We start from the raw sequence: 15,264 nt of genomic DNA on the forward strand, positions 1-15,264 counted from the left end.
TTTTGACGGTTTTTGCAGTATGAAGGCCCTTTCATAGGCCACCAAAAGTGCGCGGTGAATCAGGCGTAAATTTCCAGTGACCAAACATCCTAGAGGATAGGGATGTGGGTCGTTGGCCGATTGCATTATGTGCGGTATATCCAGTGCATCATCCCAAGCCAAACATGCCTTGGTTCATGTACTGAAAGTCATCCGGCAAGTCGAAAAGGCTTTCCAAAGTCGCATTTGGCCATGCGAAGCTGTTGTAAATCGAAAAGTCTCTGGAAAACTGCTCTGTCGGATTCACAGTTGCGTTGTTATTATGTACTCCGATGCTATACTGGGTCATTGTGACCGCTGAGTTCACACCCGTTGACGGAACTACTGCCCCTTCAGTCTGTAACAAGTTGACAGTCCTCGGATTGGCGCCGATGTTCATGTTCGCATCATCAGCTTGCGGTTGTCGTGCATTCGTCGCATCCGATGCCTGCATTGATGAGTTATCAGGGGACCCGAGCACGATCATAGGGCTTTCGTCGTTGTTGTTCCAAACGCGCAAGTGTTGGTCTCTCGCCTCGTATAGGTGCGTGATCAAGCCGTGCATTTTGGTCGACGCCACAGCCCATGGCTCCATTTCTTTCATCAAACTCAGCGTAGTCCGAACTTGCCTGTGACATTCTTCTCGAATTTGTCGAACCTGGTCTTTAACACTGCCTGAATGTCTAAAAGGTAGATGGTAAGCAGGTTCGGCCTGCGAACCATGGTCACCAAGATCCGCGCGAAACACATACAAGCTGAGTAGTGGGATCATGCAGATTTGCAACAAGTACCAGGTCGACGGCCAGGCAATGTATTGGTTCGGCGACTCCGACGACCTAGTTTTCACCGAATCAATGGTCTCCCCGGACAGCGTCAGACACTTTCGTACACACAACCGCTGATCAGATGTAAGCCCACCTAAAGGGATTCTGTGGAGGACCGCCTCCATAAGACTCGGCCGATACAATAGCATTCTGAGATTCAGATAGCGCCATCTGATGGTCAAAAAAGGCTGCACAAAGCGTTTCGAACCCGATGAATCCGACATAACAGCACCCATTCCGACTAGTTTGTGAAAGTATGTCGGCAGACCTTCGTACCAATCAACAAGGTGTGCATCGAGGCTGAGGAGTTCGGCAAACGGCACAGTATTTGAAGCCATCAACCGGCTTTGTATCTCTGTCATGATGCGTGAGAAGCCGATAGTAATGGCCAAAGCCGAGGAAGAAGATGGACTTTCAACAGCATCAGGCATCTGTCAACAATTTAACAATTAGTAAGTCACCCCTGATATCCGGCGTCGGGAGCTACGCCCTTATATCAAGGACTTACATCTTGTAAGATCTCTTGGGGATATTTCACCTCGCTCTCAAAGATCTTGGTATCCAGTGTACGGCCCAATGTCACGGCCTCGGCCGAATCAAGGACAACCAGGTTCCACCAGATCTTCCGTCTCAGGGCCTGATGCTCAACAGATGAGTTGTTATTAGGCTGTTCTTTGTGAAGTCCCAATGCATATGCCATACGAAATGCTGCTCCGAGAAGTGCAGACGCAAGATTCGGTCGATTGCGATAATGATTAAACCAGCCAGCCATGAGAATTAGAGCTTGCAGCGTCTCAATGTTCTTGTTTCCAAGGCCTTCTATGTCCAGGTGTGACTTTGCAGCATGGTAGTAGCTGAGGTGTTCCCTGGAGTCCGTCGTCGTACAGCCAATGGATCCCAGGGCCAATACCATATTGAAGAGGCAAAGCCATGGACCGTCGTTGCGAGTACCGGTAGAGGCGATCTTCCTGAATTCCGCCTGGTCAAGGATAGGGGTGGCAGGGTCAATCCAGTGAAAATAGGCGTCGATCAACGTACCAATTCTCTCAGTCATTTGGAGGGATGGTGGTGTCTTGTGGCTGGTCTCGGGAGAACGGTAAGACGCACTACGTTGACTGGTTTCTGGACTGTGTGTTGGCTGTTGCTGGCCCACCGATTCAGGGGCAATTCTGAGTATCGTACGGAACATTTGCATCGTCGAAGAGGGCCCAACGTAAGATGAAGGCTGAATTGTTGTTGCCGAAAGGGCATTCACGTCGTCACCGGCTTCAGATGGAACATCGTCCTGTTGCTGAGATTCTAGGATAGCACTGCGAACAGTATCGTTCTGGTCCATGAGGTGATCATCGCGATCTTGAGGTCGAGACTCAACAGGTATTAGGTTGCTGATGGCAAGACTACCTTGGTTGGGTGCCACTGGGGACGCCACAGTTTCGAATGTTAAGCCAATTCGTTGCAGTAGTTCTTCGCGGGAGAGTCCACTGAGGGCATCAACCGATGGTGACGGGAACAGCTTTGCGAGAATTTCGGTCGTGGTCTCGAGACGTTGGCGAACAGACTCGAAGTTTCTTGTCTCGGTTACTCACACCGCACGGGACATGTCAAATGCATCAGTTGGAAAACTCACTTTCGACTGAGGACAAGCGCAGGACGTGAGAAGGTATAGATGCATCTCTCGGGTTGCTTGTACCATCGACAAGAATAGCAGGGGTGCGTGCCGTCGCACTTGGTTTTCCTTCGCTTGCATTCGGCACAAGCCGTTTTGATTCGAGCATCTCGGACCCCAGACTGATGCGCAAGTGTCCTAGGTGGCGTACGCGTCTCAACGAGTGCAAATTCCTGCTGTGTAGGATGTTGATTTGTCGCCATCATAACAGCTTGACCCAGAAGACTCGGAACTGGTGGTGACAACGCCCGATGGCGATAATCCTCAGGAACATGGCGGAGATTGCAGCACAAATTCACCCGATTTCGCTGCTGCCCCTACATCTAGACCGTCGTGGCGAGCGCCAGGCTTGAGACAGCATCGACGTAGTGACTGTGGTGACGAGTCGGTGCAGCGTGAATAGAGTGTTTATCACGATTGTTAGAGGCAGACGTGGAGGTGAGAAAAGAGCGGATGTCTGGCGCAGTCGACACTGACTGAGAAAATGACTGCGACTCATTGGTTCGGATTGGCTTTGACATGTGATTCGTACACTAACCACAAATAGGAAGGCGCTGGCCTTTTATCCTTATCCGGCTTATCAATAACACGCTCCCCGCACTGGGAACCTCGTCCTCGGCAGCAACTCGCACTGATTGACTGATTGACTGGCAGAACTTGGTAGTGTCTGCGCCTAATAAAATAGCAGATCCTCCACGGCGCTTTTGATAATCTTCGGGCACTCACCGGCGCACTTGAGAAATTACCCAACAAATGAGTTCTTGCTTCCGACTCTCCAACAAAATCCCTTCCTCGAGAAGCTCTTGAAACGGCAAACGACCCCTCCGAAAAGCTCCACTATCCATCCACCAGTCCAATTAACCTGATTAGCATGGCTGCCTCTCAAAGACCCTCAGCGTGGTCACGAGCCATGAAATCCGGGGAAATAGTCGAGCGATAGGCATTGATTCAGCCATTGACGACACGGAGGTCGCATTCCGGCAGGATGCCGTGGATCCGTGTCTTTATCAGGCGGGTCGGTAGCCGGGGTGCTCTGGCCAGGGTCGTTTGCATCCAACATGCCGTAGCACCATTTCGACTTCTATACTATCGAGCAGCTTCAGATAAGTGAACTGCTACCGTTACTACGGTGGCGAGTCCTTATCTTGATGCTTCAAGCCGACGCTGAAAGATAGACGGGCTGATAGTTCCTTCGTCCGAGGACACAAGACCACAGCAATTCGTACCTTTAATATAGATTCGGCAACTCAGATATTTGTGGATGACCGGAGAGATCCAGGAACACCTCCATCAGCAACGAATCTTACCTCAACTCCACCATGTCTTCACGCAAAGATGACACGAAAGGTGAAGTCACCAACGTCAAAGAGGAACACCATGCCGAACTGTTGGAGCAGTCAAAGATTGCTACTCATATTGAGCACTCGCTTGGAGTCATTGAAGCTGTCAAACTTTATCCTATGGCGGTCTTTTGGGCGTCGTTATTCGCCTGGTCGTTGGTAAGTCCCGCGGTCCTAGCAAGCCCTCTACACTCTGAAAGGGCAGACCAGAACACAAAGACGTCGTCCTAACGAGATATAGGTCATGGTCGGCTATGATTCAGGCCTAATCTACAGCTTTTATGCCCTTCCAGCCTTCGTCAAGAAGTACGGCACTAACTACGGGGGTGACATTGGCTACGAGGTGTCCGCGAAATGGCAGAATGTGCTCGGCATGGGAACACCTGTGGGCCAATTTCTTGGAGCTTTTACCGCCTCGTGGCCGATGGAGAGATGGGGCCGAAAGAAAGTCTTCTGGGCATCCCTTTTTTTCAGCACTGCCTTCATCTTTCTTCAGATGTTTGCAAACAATATTCACACCCTGGCGGCAGGTGAATTCCTCGCGGGTATTCTCTATGGTACCTACGTCGTCCTGGCCCCGACATACGCGTCGGAGGTATGTCCCTTGGCTCTGCGCGGCATCCTGAACGCTGGGATGAACCTCGCCTATGTCATTGGACAGTTTGTCGCTTCGGGGGTTGGCAAAGGGTTTTCGGAGAGGGCTGACCAATGGGCCTACCGCATCCCTTTTGCGATTCAGTATATTTGGATTCCTATTCTTGCTTTCGGCCTCATCTTTGCTCCGGAGAGCCCTTGGTGGCTTGTGCGCAAGGGTCGGGTGGAAGAGGCCGAGAAGGCGCTGAGACGACTTGCGAGAGAGTCACCCAAAATCGATATCAGAGCCACGCTCGCAAACATTGAGACGACTACGATGCACGAGATCGAGGTGGAAAAGGACACAACATTCATCGAATGCTTCCGGGCGTCGAATCGTGCTCGCACCGAGGTCGCCATCATGGTCCAGATCTTCCAAGTCATCACTGGCATCTCACTGATTGGCTATGCCGTTTACTTCTTTACGCTGGCTGGCCTGCCTGTCAGCGCCTCTTTCGACATGGGAGTCGGCAACACCGCCATCGGTTTCGTGGCCACTTGCTGTTCTTGGGTCTTCATGTCCTTCTTCGGCAGAAGGACCATCTACATGTATGGGGTGGGCATGATGGCCGTGTCACTCTTCATCATTGGCATTCTGGACTGCGTCCCACACTACACCTCGCGTCCTGGCCTGGCGTGGGCGCAGGCCGCTCTCCTCGACATCCTGACGTTCCTGTTCCAGGGCACCGTCGGACCCATCAACTTTGTCATCTTTGCAGAGATTGGCGCCACGCGTTTGCGTTCCCAGACGGTCGCTCTGGCGACGAGCACTGGCTCCATCGCCCAGATCATCATGACCGTCGTGGTTCCGTACATGCTCAACGCGTCCTCGGGCAATTGGCGAGGCAAGACGGGATTTTTCTTTGGCGGGCTCAGCACCATCGCCACCATCTGGTGTTTCTTCCGTCTGCCCGAGACGAAGGGACGCACGTACGAGGAGCTCGACTACATGTTTGAGGCGGGTATTCCAGCGCGGAAGTTCAGGGACTTTAAGATCACCGAGGCGCGAGAAGTCGAGGTTTGAGACGTGACAGAGGTGGCGGGTGGGTGTGCAAGGTGATAACGTGTCGATGGGCAGATGGTACCGAATCGCAGAGTGAGATTAGAGATGTGCCTTGTCTATATGTATCCGACCAAGACGTGCTTGGAAATGTGAGTCTCATAGTTTGCACAATACGAACAATTGCATCGTTCAGCGAGGGCATTCCCTTCCGTTGGTCTAAAGTAATAAGCATACGACTTCTCTTTTGCATTCGACTCGACTCTCCTCATGTCTATTCCTATCCTATAGCCTGTCGTCCCCACGACCATAATATGCCTGCATGGCTTTGTGAGTTTGTGGGTGGCTGGTTGGCTGGTTGTTATGCCACCCAGGCAATAATTACCCACAGAACCAGGAATTAAATTGCAACAGCAAAACAAACACATCTTTTTACATTCAATCCCACATCTCACCTCTCCAAATCTAATTCCCCATCGCATAGTCGCATAGTCGCACAATCTTTGCTGTATTTATTGATTTCTCGACCAGAGGAGCCCTGAGCCCCCCTCTTGCCGATCCCCAATTCTCGCAGAATTAGAATCGTGTTGGGTTGGAATCAAAACCTCCCCCGCTGAAAATCCACCACCATGACCTCCTCGACCACACCCGTCAAAACCTCGACGCCGAAGCCCCGATGCACCGGATCCTCGTGGACGTACCAGTCCCGGTCCTCGCGGGACGCGAACTCGAGGACAAAGACTGCATGAAAGCCGCGGTGCAGGTCCTCGACGCTGACGTCGCGCCCGCCGGTGAAGGAGCGGATGTAGGGTTTGCGCGTGGCGGGGGAGAGGCAGCGCGTTTGGAGGGCGAGGAATTGGTGCGAGATGGAGGCGCGGGTGCTGGGGGGGATGTGTGCGTAGAAGCGGAAGTGGACGATGTGGATGATTGAGTCGTCTGCGGAGGAGGTGGTGGTGGTGGTGGTGGTGGTGTCGGGCTCAAGAGTGATGGAGCCCATCTCTTTACCGATGACGGTCTGATCTCCTGAGTATGATTGATAGTTGATATGCTTTGAGGCTGCCTGCTATATGCTATGCTGGGGGTTGGACAATTGACAACCCGACAATGTTAACGTATTTCTCTCTGCTGAAAGCGGTTGCTCTTTTGCGATCTCCAACGAGTACATACCACTCGAGAAAACCAATCGCTCGCAAATGACAGCTCTGGGACAAAGTCCTCGCCGAGTCAGTGTATACACCTGACCTGCAGTGGATGGAAGTATATACAGTACCCTACTGTGTACCTTCTATGGACCTACCGTATGAAGCAACTCCCCAAGGGTCCACCCCAGCCCCGTCACAGACAAGCGACAATAGACCCGTTACCCATTACCCATTGCATCTGGGACCTCAAGCACAGGTAGACAGTCAAGACAGCCTCTCACTCGACTGGTACACTGCGGTCCAGTTCCAGAAGGTGAAGTTTACCTACCCCGTGTTCGTGCTCGCATCATCGTGGACGGGCACACGAGTACGCGGACAAAGACTGCGTGGGTCTCCGTGGTCCGTAGCCCGTGTCCCGTGGCTGATCACGGTGGCGGGACGCCAGGATGGGACGCGGATGGCACTGTATCTTTTGCCGTCTCATGTCGATTTGAGTCGAGGCGGCGGGGGCACGCGATAAGTCAGGGTAGTATTCGCTTGGGTGGAATCGCACTCGCAAGTCGTACGATGAGCGACGGCGCGGTGGATACTACTTGTACACGGCTAGTCAATTAACTAGTTGAAAGTATCTATCTACCTATCTGCTTGTACAGGTAGGCCGAGCTACTTCACTAGTATATGCCAATGTTCAGATCTGGATTTCTGATTGTGATCCGTGCTCTGAGCAGTGTTTGGATGACTAACTGTATACTACTGGACTATACTACCTTCGGGCCCTCCCCTCCTTACTCCCTCGTCCCTCGGCCACTTCTAGAGTGTCCAGCAACATTCAACCCTCAGTCTAACACGTCTGCGGTCTCCAATTCGGAATCGCATACGAATTGTTCGGGGTAACCATATTGAAGGTCCCCTCCCACTTCCACGCGTGCAAGAACCAGCCTACGTTGTTTTTCTTAAAGAACTGGCAGTTGGCGTCGTACGTCTTCCAGAACGTCGTGTACTGCGGAGCACCAATGTCTTTGCTGCCCTGGTGTAGAACGTTGAGCTCCCATGCCCATTGTGTCTAAGAGGGAATTGAGAATCAGTCCTGTATCGGCGTTGAAGCGCTGGAGAGATCTTACCTCGGAGATGACAAGAGGAACAGGCGTGTAGTTCTTGTACCAGTGTACCTGGTCACTGATATAGTCCCAGGATCCAGAGATATTGTATCCGTGGTAGTACGGCATGATATGAGCATGGACAAAATCGCTCTGCGGAAGAATCTGCCTCCCAACAGGACCGAGACCCGGTGCTTTGCCTGCTGTGTAGTTGCTACATAAGATGCCAGGACGGTCCCAGTCTTCGCTGATGCCGACTGGAATGCCATAGGGTTTCACTGCCGCCTTGAAGTCAATGAGGTCATTGATGAAATTGTCGCCGTCGTCCTGATCGCCGATCGGTTCGGTACCGAATTCAATGCTGTGAAACACGTACGGCGCGATGTCCTTGTAGGTGCTGTTTGAAAGGATCTCGATAATGGAGCTGGCAATCTTTTGCCAGTATTCAAGCTGTAGCCAAGTTTGAGCAGACAAATGACAGCGACCAAGGGTTCCAAACATACGGGATCGCCGTTCAGAGGCCAGGCGACTTGGGCAACAACTCCCATATCATTGGCGACAGCTGCTTTGATCAAATTCTCCCAGATGTACGTGGTGTAGCAATAAGGCAGGTAAACCCTGATCAAACTTGCTCCAAAATCACGTTTCTGGCGCTGCAAGTCGGCGTTGATGCGATCAAAGCTGTCGTCGTAGCACTCCCCTTCCATGGGATAGGAGAAGCCGAGGAATCCATAGGTCATGGATTGAGGGCACCACCACTCCTTCCTGGTCACGTTGGGTGCTTGGAGCGAGCCATTGAATGAGGCACTCCCGAAAGGAAAACAGTTCACATTCTGGCCTCGAACGGGCGACGCAGCGGGAAGGGCCCAGACGCTACTGGTGAGGACAGCAACAATGGATATCACGACAGCGCGCATATTCTTGGTTAGAGACAGACTTACTCTGCGATGTTCTTTGGGGCCAGCGAAGGGTCGGCATGGGCATATTGTATTGACTGACCACTGCGGCTAGGAACTTGTGCTTTGCGATTGACTATCTATACGGGTACGGCAACCATCAGGAACGCACCAGCAATCATACGTGCCATTGCCCCTTTCCTGCTGGAGCTTGATACCGGAAGCCATTGAAGTGTAGCTATCAGTATGTGCGGAAGGAACAATGCAATCATTTCTGTTCTGGGTCTGTCGAGCGCGCAACCTGATTCGCTAGGGTTGACGTCGAGAATAAACAATAGCGAAGCCAGAGATATGGACAATAGTCGATGCCATCCGGGAAAGGGATGTTGAGATTCCGTACACGTGATGCGGAATTATGTTGACGCTGCCGATTGGCTACAACCACAAGGCTTGCGGCCAGCCTTGTGCGGTACAGGTATGAGGTGGCCTTTAGGGCTTCATCTTCTTACAGCCAACTAGGGAATCTTGACAGACCGCTCACAATATACTTCTTGTTCTTGTTCGTGACTCCCAATGGCGAATCTAGCTGTCGAGTCGCCTCTGGCTGCAGAGATGGAATATACAGGGCCCATCTTACACCCTTCACTGCCAATCTCCCGTTTTTACCACACATCTAAAATATTTCACCTTCGTAGGTCATCTTTTCGACATCACTAAAGTCATGCGCATCACGCAATCTCTCATACTCTTCGGGCGGCAGCTCAATCATCAAAGGCGTGATTCCTTGTCCCTTGGTGCCGTGGATGATGCGCTCATACACACCGGTCCCAGCGGGAACTCTGAACTTGGCAGTGCCGTGCCACCAGCTCGCCGAAAAGCCCAAGGCGATCATGAATCGCATGTCGTCAGACTTGTTGCAGACTCCGGCATGCCACAGTCTCATGTCTCGGAAGAGGATCGAACCTTTCTTCACCGTGGGTTGAATTCCAGGCAATGTTTTCTGTCTCTCGGCAACGTATTCGTCTGTGATGTGAGTTTCGCCCTTTGAGCCGGGCGGTGTCTGGGCCTCGGTGTTGAAATGATGTGTCCCGAGCCAAATTTCTGTCGAGCCGTTGGCCGGACTGGCGTCACAGGTATAGACATTGGCAACCACGTAGAAAGGTGCTGGCGGGTGATTGCACATGGCGTCTGAATGCACAGGTTGCCGCTTGACGCCATGAGGCAAGGCGTTGTTGCCACTGACCATATTCCACGTCGCGTTCGGTCCCAGGTAAAGATTCACCGCGTGAAAGAGCAGCTTGTTCAGATAGACGTCGTTGAAGAAGTACTTTGACGGACTCAACGGAGGGCCCTGTTGAATGTTCTCGGCCCCGAAGTTCTTGTAGAGGTTCTCTTTGCTGAGTTCCTTCTTGGTGTCCTCGACCATAAATTCATTGATGACATCGAGGTGATCGGGGTTGATGACATCTTTGAGGATAACCACACCGTCTCGATGCATCCCGGAGAGGAACAGCTTGATATTGGCGTCATTGAATTGGCCGGCAGCCAATTCCTCTGGGGATGGAGTGACTTGAACAGGTGTATTGAGATGCTTGGCGGGCAAGTCTGGCATATACTCGTTCTGGGTGATCATCTTGCCATGTTTGGGCTCGACCGTCCCATTGGTTCCGTTGGGAGACATTGTATCAATACGAAGTTGATGCTGTTTCGAGTTGGCTCCTGAACCTGCTTGGATCAGACGACCTGGGCACAATTTTTGCAGACTTGGTCTTGTTGTTATACAATCACTACTCACCCTTGTTGGATGCTCATTGACGCATCAGCAGGCAGAAACTCTCTCATCGACCACAACAAGGCTTTGCTGACCAGCAGAGAGTCTCATTCACGGGCCCCTAAGATCCGGACACCTGACTCACCGTGTTGGGCACGGATCGGTGGCTGCAAAGTTCCGTATAGGCTGCCATCCTCAGACCACATGGTGGAGACGGCAGTTGGGACATGCAACATGGGAACAGCTGTAAGTTTGTCTCCAAATATGATAATACGAGGCTCAAGGAGAGAATCAAAAAGTTGGAGAAAAGCGATGAGGCTGTCGAGGGTGGAAATTGACCGCCTTGGCCAAGCCACTGACTGAACATCGCGGAAAAGGTGACGGTTCTTTGTCTGCATCGTGGCATCCCAACACATGGCCACACCGCAAGCTACTTGGCTGATTCTGATCACCCGCCTGATGACACTTTTGAGCGATGATGACCCTGTCACTTGCCTTTTGGATGAGGCCTAGACTGTCAAGAGTGGACAAACAGGGAGTCTATGCGTACAGGACAAATATCCTGGGCTCTGGCTTATTTTGCCACGGATGGTCTCCAAGCAAGGGATGAATGATGAACTGATCGCCTCAAGATCCCGTCCACTCCAAGAATGTGCCAAGCACGTCTGTGCTCGCTCTCCCTTGCATGCCCCCTTATGTCGAGACGTGGATGCCAACTTATGGAGGTTTCATTACGCGCCCAGACACGCAATGTTATTTTGATAGATTACGAGATTATACCTGTAAGATTTCTGACGGCAAAAGACATTTTAAGATGACGGTAGTTGATCGATGGATTCGTATTCATCTGCCATTCTACGCGTTCTGGATGCGCGTCTCAAATCCCACGTTCCGCAAGAAGGTTTAAGGTCAAGCAAGCTTCACGTTAGAGCTTCACACTAACTGTCTCTCACATACAGATTGGGAGACACTAACAGCGTAGCGTCTCTCTAGCGGCTCGGCAGTCACAAGCGATTTATAACAAGAAACAATGTTTTCGGATGCAAGACCTTTTAAGGGTTCGTACCGTAGACGATAGAGTTCATGTATTTTACCAACGACAAACATTCAACACAGGGGGTAACGATGGACTCGAGTCAATTCGATGGAATTGCATTTTCTCCCTTTCAGCGACTTTTCTCGTTTTCCCTTCTTTCACTGATCACAGAAATCCTCCTATTCCTCCTCGCTGCCCTGCAAGACTCTCCCGCCTTTCAACAAAGAGTCACGAAAAGCCAGGGGGAATCACACACCGTCGCGTCCTTGTCCATGACCAGCCATGCCGTCGACCCTCGAGCAGGCTATCCCCCTCCTCGAGGATCTAGATAGTCCATGCGACAGCAACAGTCTTGCACGAAGCGTCCTGGCCATTCCCGAGCACCGGCTATCCAAACAATGGACTCAGTTCTGCCGACTCTGGCTACGACTCCTCGTCAGCCTTCTCCCGAAATACATTCAACCCGGTGGTCGCAGTAAGGGCGAACTGCCTCCCACGGCATACCTCGATGCTCTGCGCGGGTACGCGGCCTTGATCGTCTTCTTCTATCACTCCTTTCCGCTCCCTAGCATATGGCTCTTCCAACAAACCTTCTTCCGCGTCTTTTTCCGCGGCGGCCCCGGCATGGTGGCCGTGTTCTTCGTCATCTCGGGCTACGTGCTCAGTTACCGCATGTTGAAAGCGATCCGCAACAAAGACCCGATCAAGCTGCTCGACAGCCTTGCGTCCTCGACGTTCCGGCGCTGGTTCCGGCTGTACGGATCGACCGGGGTGGCGACGTTCGTGGCAATGGTGCTCACGCAGCTGGGGTGGTTCTGGCCACACGCGTCTGATCGTAAAGAAACATTCCTCGAGCAGGTCTGGGACTGGTTCCAGGACTGGCTGGAGTCGAGTGACCCGTTTGCCAACATCCAAGGCTGGATCCACGGCTGGGCGTTTCGCTCGAGGTACCTGTACCAGATGTGGACCATCCCCGTCGAGTATCGGGGCAGCATCGCGCTCTTCGTCTTCTGTGCCGCGGCCTGCAAACTCTCGAGTCGGTCGCGGATGGTGTTTCTGTGGCTGGTGGTGCTTCTGTCCTACTACTGGCGGGCCGTCTACATTGCCGAGTTCCTGATCGGCATGTTCATTGCGGACCTGTCGCTAATTCGACATCCCGAGCGCCTGGGCCGACGACTGGTCTTACCAACGCCACCAGGTCCTGCTGCTCAGGAACCCAGCAGCAGCAGCAGTATTGAGAAACCGATCCCCACCCCGACCTGGCGGCGGTGGCTGTTGGGGCGACGACGACACGGGCTCGCCTCCAAGATCGGCTGGGGCCTAGTATCGGCGACGGGCTTCTACCTACTCAGCCAGCCCGACGACCCGGACAGCAACACGGAGCTGCCCGCGCCGTGGCCGACGCTCCTGGGCCTGGTGCCCTCGCAGTATGGTGAGGCCATGTACACGTTCTGGGTGAGCATCGGGGCGGGCCTGCTGGTGCTGGGGCTCGACAACTCACCGATGCTGCAGACCCCCTTCACGTGGTCCTTCTCGCAGTACCTGGGCGACCTGTCGTTCGGCATCTACGCCATGCACATCATCGTGCTCGAGAGCCTGTTCAAGCCCATCCTCAACCCCTGGCGCGAGGTCCACCTGGGCGAGTCGGCCATTGCGTGTTTCGTCATTGAAGTCGTGGGCACGGCGGCCGTGATCTGGGCGGCCGACTATTTCACGCGCGCGGACAAGTTGGTCGTGCGGTTCGGGCGGTGGATCGAGGTCAAGACATTTGAGAAGTGGTAAAATATACAATAGCCATAGAGACTGGCCATCTACCGCGAGGGGTGTGGAAAGAGGGAGAGGGAGAGAGGGATTGTTTCTTTTCTCTTTCTCTCTTCCCGCAACCCTTCTGGGTCTGGAGGTCTGGTCAGAACTACTAATGAAAGAATCATGCTTGATGGCCTGGTGACGATATTGTTTCTATTTTGGGTGAGGCCAATATACTCGACTTCTTCATAGTCGTGGGGAGTTGGGTATCAATCAATGTTGAAGAGATTCCTGGTTCCTCCGTCCCATCACCTGATCTGGATAGGTCTGGCTTCCCATTCCTGCCTTTTCGTTCGGCCCCTTCAATCTGCGCAGAGAAAGTATGCCTTTCTCATCCTTACCCCGTCTCGTCTCGTCCCGCCCCGTCCCTTCCATGCGTCCCTCATCCCATCAATCGATCCATCAATCGATCCATCCTCATCCATCTTGATCCCGTTGTTGAAAACGGGTCACTTCCATGAACTGTCCCTCTGTCCATCTCTCCATGCCTTTTCCATCTCGAGCTCTCTACTGAGAAGCATAAAGCCTCCTGCGAGTGCGAGTGCGAGCCCGAGCCAGTCGAGGAAGACCCAGAAGAAGTGCTAGGAAGTGCGTCGCTTGCGCAAACCTAACGCCTCGTTCCTGCTGCATCTCTTCTCTCTCTCTCTCTCTCTCCTTCCCCCCCCCCCCCCCCCTTCTCACCCACCTTCGCTTCTCTCCTTTCCCATTCTGTGAGAGTAGTCACAGACGTTTTGGTCACAGATTTGAAATCACTGCGCGGTATCGGGCCCCCACACAGTCTTTGCAATGTCGACCTCGAGCCGGATCTTGTCCCACTGCTGGTCCTCGGTCAACTCGTTGCCCTCCATGGTACTGCTAAAGCCGCACTGGTGGCTGAGGCAGAGCTGGTCGATACCGCCGGGGCAGTACTTTGCGGCCTCGCGGAGACGCTGGACCATGGCGTCCTTGTCGTCCAGGTCGCCCTTTTTGCTGGTCATGACGCCGAGCACGACGACCTTGTGGGGCGGGAGGTGGCGCAGGGGGCTGAAGTCGCCGGAGCGGGCGTCGTCGTACTCCAAAAAGTAGACGTCCACGTCGAGGTCGCGGAAGAGCACCTCGGCGACGGGCTCGTAGCCGCCCTGGGCGAACCACTGGCTGCGGTGGTTGCCGCGGCACAGGTGGATGCCGATGGTCATGTCGCGCGGCCGCTTCTCGATGGCCCGGTTGATCAGCGTGGCGTACTGGCTGGCGAGCTGGCGGGCATCGGCGCCGTGGCGGGACTCGGCCTCGGAGCGCATCTTGGGGTCGCACAGGTACGCGAGGTTGGTGTCGTCGAGCTGCACGAACCGGCACCCGGCGGCGTACAGGTCGGCCAGCTCCTCCTGGTACACGCGGGCGAGGTCGTCGAAGAAGGCGTCCATGGACGGGTAGGCGTCGAGGTCGATGGTCTCGCGCCCGCCGCGGAAGTGCACCATGGTCGGGCTGGGGATGGCCACCTTGGACGAGACTTTGCCGAAGACGCCCTCCCCGCCCGCCGCGGCGATCTGCCGCTCCAGGAACCGGAAGTCGTCGACCTGGATGGGCTTGCTGTGGCCGAGCTTGCCCGTCACGATCAGCTTGGGCGGCGCGAACCCGCCCTTGGAGGTGTTGGTCGACATCATGTTGCCGCGCACCTCGATCCCGTCCAGGTGCTGCAGGAAGTCCAGGTGGAAAAAAGCCCGTCGGAACTCGCCGTCGGTGATGGCCCGCAGGCCCGCGTCGAGCTGCTTCCGCACCACGTCGGCGATGTGCTTGTCCTCGAGCTGCCGGAGGTCCGTCTTGGACAGTTCGCCCGCGGCCACTTTCTCGCGCGCCGCGAGGATCTCCTTGGGCCGTAGCAGCGACCCGACCTGGTCGGCGCGATATACTCCGGTTGGAAGCGGCATGACTCGGCTTGTTGTCTGGCTGGCTGGCTGGCTGGCTCTATTACCGACTTAGTGGGTGTCCTTGCTGTCTATTTTAGGGATCGGGTAGAGGGAGGAAAACAACTTTGCAAACTTGGGTAAAACTTGATGAT

The 15,264-nt window shown here is 53.8% G+C and overlaps 7 protein-coding genes across 7 annotated transcripts; 2 read left to right on the forward strand and 5 right to left on the reverse strand.

Moving 5' to 3' along the window:
- Positions 1–148: 148 nt before the first annotated feature.
- AYO21_00660 (hypothetical protein) lies at positions 149–2,711 on the reverse strand (the record flags this gene model as incomplete). Its single annotated transcript, XM_022650650.1, has 3 exons — positions 149–1,273; positions 1,351–2,410; positions 2,470–2,711. The coding sequence occupies 3 exons, from the start codon at positions 2,709–2,711 to the stop codon at positions 149–151; spliced, it is 2,427 nt and encodes an 808-aa protein (XP_022517264.1).
- Positions 2,712–3,827: 1,116 nt separating this feature from the next.
- On the forward strand, positions 3,828–5,505 carry AYO21_00661 (hypothetical protein; the record flags this gene model as incomplete). The annotated part of the gene is made up of 2 exons (XM_022650651.1): positions 3,828–4,007; positions 4,090–5,505. 2 exons carry the CDS (start codon positions 3,828–3,830, stop codon positions 5,503–5,505), a joined length of 1,596 nt encoding a protein of 531 aa, XP_022517265.1.
- Positions 5,506–6,079: 574 nt separating this feature from the next.
- On the reverse strand, positions 6,080–6,478 carry AYO21_00662 (hypothetical protein; the record flags this gene model as incomplete). Its single annotated transcript, XM_022650652.1, has 1 exon — positions 6,080–6,478. The coding sequence occupies one exon, from the start codon at positions 6,476–6,478 to the stop codon at positions 6,080–6,082; it is 399 nt and encodes a 132-aa protein (XP_022517266.1).
- A 986-nt stretch (positions 6,479–7,464) lies between these two features.
- AYO21_00663 (hypothetical protein) lies at positions 7,465–8,844 on the reverse strand (the record flags this gene model as incomplete). The annotated part of the gene is made up of 5 exons (XM_022650653.1): positions 7,465–7,686; positions 7,745–8,170; positions 8,224–8,596; positions 8,662–8,727; positions 8,789–8,844. 5 exons carry the CDS (start codon positions 8,842–8,844, stop codon positions 7,465–7,467), a joined length of 1,143 nt encoding a protein of 380 aa, XP_022517267.1.
- Positions 8,845–9,289: 445 nt separating this feature from the next.
- On the reverse strand, positions 9,290–10,297 carry AYO21_00664 (hypothetical protein; the record flags this gene model as incomplete). Its single annotated transcript, XM_022650654.1, has 1 exon — positions 9,290–10,297. The coding sequence occupies one exon, from the start codon at positions 10,295–10,297 to the stop codon at positions 9,290–9,292; it is 1,008 nt and encodes a 335-aa protein (XP_022517268.1).
- A 1,408-nt stretch (positions 10,298–11,705) lies between these two features.
- On the forward strand, positions 11,706–13,205 carry AYO21_00665 (hypothetical protein; the record flags this gene model as incomplete). The annotated part of the gene is made up of 1 exon (XM_022650655.1): positions 11,706–13,205. One exon carries the CDS (start codon positions 11,706–11,708, stop codon positions 13,203–13,205), a length of 1,500 nt encoding a protein of 499 aa, XP_022517269.1.
- Positions 13,206–13,978: 773 nt separating this feature from the next.
- Positions 13,979–15,133, reverse strand: AYO21_00666 (hypothetical protein; the record flags this gene model as incomplete). The annotated part of the gene is made up of 1 exon (XM_022650656.1): positions 13,979–15,133. The coding sequence occupies one exon, from the start codon at positions 15,131–15,133 to the stop codon at positions 13,979–13,981; it is 1,155 nt and encodes a 384-aa protein (XP_022517270.1).
- Positions 15,134–15,264: the final 131 nt, after the last annotated feature.

The sequence above is a fragment of the Fonsecaea monophora genome (assembly GCF_001642475.1).
Source record: "Fonsecaea monophora strain CBS 269.37 chromosome Unknown Scaff2, whole genome shotgun sequence".
Classification (NCBI taxonomy): Eukaryota; Fungi; Ascomycota; class Eurotiomycetes; order Chaetothyriales; family Herpotrichiellaceae; genus Fonsecaea; species Fonsecaea monophora.